The sequence below is a fragment of the Gossypium hirsutum genome, chromosome A06, assembly GCF_007990345.1.
Source record: "Gossypium hirsutum isolate 1008001.06 chromosome A06, Gossypium_hirsutum_v2.1, whole genome shotgun sequence".
NCBI classification, from domain to species: domain Eukaryota; kingdom Viridiplantae; phylum Streptophyta; class Magnoliopsida; order Malvales; family Malvaceae; genus Gossypium; species Gossypium hirsutum.
Window position 1 is genome coordinate 12,593,800 of NC_053429.1, and position 2,797 is coordinate 12,596,596.

Here is a 2,797-nt window from a genome sequence, read left to right on the forward strand (position 1 = left end):
ATCTGACTCATCTAATTTAACCCAGAGAATTTCACTATTTTCACATTTCAATTCAATAACTTCTTGTCTACAATTACTACAGCATCATGAACTGTCAACCAATCCATTCCTAATATAACATAAAATTTATCAAACGAAAACAACATCAAGTCAGTCGAAAACCAATGACCTCTAATTATCAAGGGACATTTCTTGCATCCCCTATCAACTAAAACATGCTTACCGAACAGGTTTGACACTTTAATCATAAATTCTGTAGACTCAACAGGCATATTCATGCTAGATACCAATTTCATGCACACATACGAATGAGTAGAACAAGGGCCAATCAAGGCAATAATAGTAGTATCGTAAAGAGAAAAAGTACCAGTTATCACACCAGGAGAAGATGTGTCCTCACGCGCACGTATGGCATAGGCCCTAGCCAGAGCTCTAGTTTCAAATCTCACCATTTATCCCTCGCTACACTTTTACTTCTAGCTCCATTACTGGTATTTCTTGAAGGTTTCCCTTTTGTAGCCATACTACTCAACCTTGTATTCTGAAATTTTTCTTTCTCGATCATCTTAGGGCAATCCTTGATATAGTGGTCTTGAGAACCACATCTGAAACATGATCCGTCCTTCATCCTACATGCACCAAGATGACATCTTTCACAATGTTGGCACGGGTTTAAAAGGTCTAGCGTTACCCACACCTAGCCATAGAGGAGACCTGAGAGTTAAAACCCAAATTTTCCTTCCTACGATTTTCGTACAAATGCCTGGCCAAAACATGAGAACGAGAATACATTTCTTTGGATTTCTTAGACTCAGAGGGGAGTGACTTCCTTATCGACCTCTTTCTTATATCTTTAGCCTCAGCCTTAGCTTTTCTTTTTTCCTTGGTCAGTTCCTCAGCTTTACAAGCCTGATCAACGAGCATAACAAATTCCTTCAGCTCAAGAATACCCACTAACACTCTAATATCCTCTTTAAGTATGTCTTCAAACCTTCTACATATTTTAGCCTCAGAAGATACACACTCTTGAGCATATTTGCTGAGACGGACAAACTTTCTTTCGTACTTGATCACTGACATGCAACCTTGATTCACTTCTAAAAATTCCTTGCGCTTCTGGCCAATGAATCGTTCCAAAATGACCCTTTCTTGAGGTGCCACGGATACTAGCGTCTTCCACCAGTGATATGCTGAGTCTCTCAACAAAGAAATAGCAAATTTCAAACATTCTTTGGGTGTGCATGATAGCACATCAAATACCTTTATTGAATTCTCAAGCCAAAATTCTACTCTCTCAGCATCATCCTCGGCATTTGCTCTGAACTCTTCTTCCCTTTGTTTTCAAATTTTATCAACTGGGGTTCTATGAAATCTCATAAAATCCATTCCTTGTGGCACTAGGGGTATGGGTTGAGGATTTTGAGAGGGTGGAGGGGTTGAGCGTTCAGGTTCATTCAAACAAACTCCGTATACCAGGCATTCATCATGTGGAGAAAGGCTTCCCTAGCCTCTTCTCCTCCTACCTGACTCAGGGTCACGGGTCTACTCTCAACTGAGCTGCCCCTTGAGCGGGAGCCGGTGCATTACATTCTACGTCATCAGCTTCATGAGAACACATGCCACGTTAGTCTGAGAATTAACTAAACCATAGCTCTAATACCACTAAATGTAACACCTCTTACCCATGTCCGATGCTGGGATAGGATACGAGGCATTACTAGACTTAACACAAGCAAACATACAAAACCGAGCCATAAAATTTTGTTTCAATCAAATTCATTCATAGATATACAAATTGTCCCTTATATGGGCCTACGAGGCCCAAAACATACATCGGAAGTAGTTTGGGACTAATCTGGGAACTTTAGAAAATTTTGGGAAAACTTAGGAAAATTTTCGTGAAACAGGGTCACACACCCGTGTGGGTAGGCCGTGTGGTCACACACGCCCGTGTCCTTAGCTCGTGTAACTCTCTATTTATGACGTCATCAACATAATTAGGGTCACACGACCAAGTCACACGCCCGTGTGGAAAATTAAATTCCAAAAATTAAGTGCAGACTTCACACGGCCTGAGCACACACCCATGTCCTGAGGCTGTGTCCTTCAAATGACTGAGACACACGGCCGTGTCTCTGCCCGTGTGTTTACTACTGGGCATTTTGTTTTGCCTAATTAGGGTACAGGGGACACACGGTCGGATCACATGCCCATGGGGTAGACTGTGTGTCACTCACGGCCTAGACACAAGCCCGTGTGTCTACCCGTGTGGAAAAATTCTAGGCTAATTTCCAAGCCATTTGCCACCCTTAAATGCTCACTCACTTATACATTTTTTATGGCATGCAACATAGCATGTTTAGTCACTCAAATACTGACAATCATGATTAATCCATGACTTTGTAATGTCAACATATCACATGCTCAAACCATCATGCTTTCATATGGCATTCCACACCAATTTCATATTTATTCATCCTTATAAACCTACCTTCAATCTACTCAATTATACCATGAACATAGTCATACTTGTTAGTCCCAAATCATTCATTAAGCATATGTGTCATTTATCACATCCATTACCAACAAGCAACCACATCATAACGCATAAACACATTGCATGCATGCATAAATAATTAGGGTTACAACCCGAGAAGCAAATATAAGCCACATTTCATGGCCTTATACAAAATGAATCATAATACCATCATGAGCCAATCCATTTGACTAATCAATATGACACATGACAAAATGACCAAGTCCCCTATACATGCCATACTCAAAATACTTAAACATA

General features: G+C 40.6%; 1 protein-coding gene across 1 annotated transcript; it reads right to left on the reverse strand.

Annotated features, from left to right (window-relative positions):
* Window positions 1-687: 687 nt before the first annotated feature.
* LOC107963280 (uncharacterized) lies at window positions 688-1,618 on the reverse strand. The gene is made up of 2 exons (XM_016899839.1): window positions 1,539-1,618; window positions 688-1,333 (listed from the first exon to the last, which is right to left on the reverse strand). The coding sequence occupies exons 1-2, from the start codon at window positions 1,616-1,618 to the stop codon at window positions 688-690; spliced, it is 726 nt and encodes a 241-aa protein (XP_016755328.1).
* Between the last annotated feature and the right edge of the window lie 1,179 nt (window positions 1,619-2,797).

Coding starts and splice junctions, on each gene's coding strand:
- LOC107963280 (XM_016899839.1), bottom strand. CDS start 1,618: ATGTGTTCTCATGAAGCTGATGACGTAGAATGTAATGCACCGGCTCCC. Junction 1,334..1,538: donor GCTCAGTTGAGAGTAGACCC/GTGACCCTGAGT, acceptor TTGAAAACAAAG/GGAAGAAGAGTTCAGAGCAA.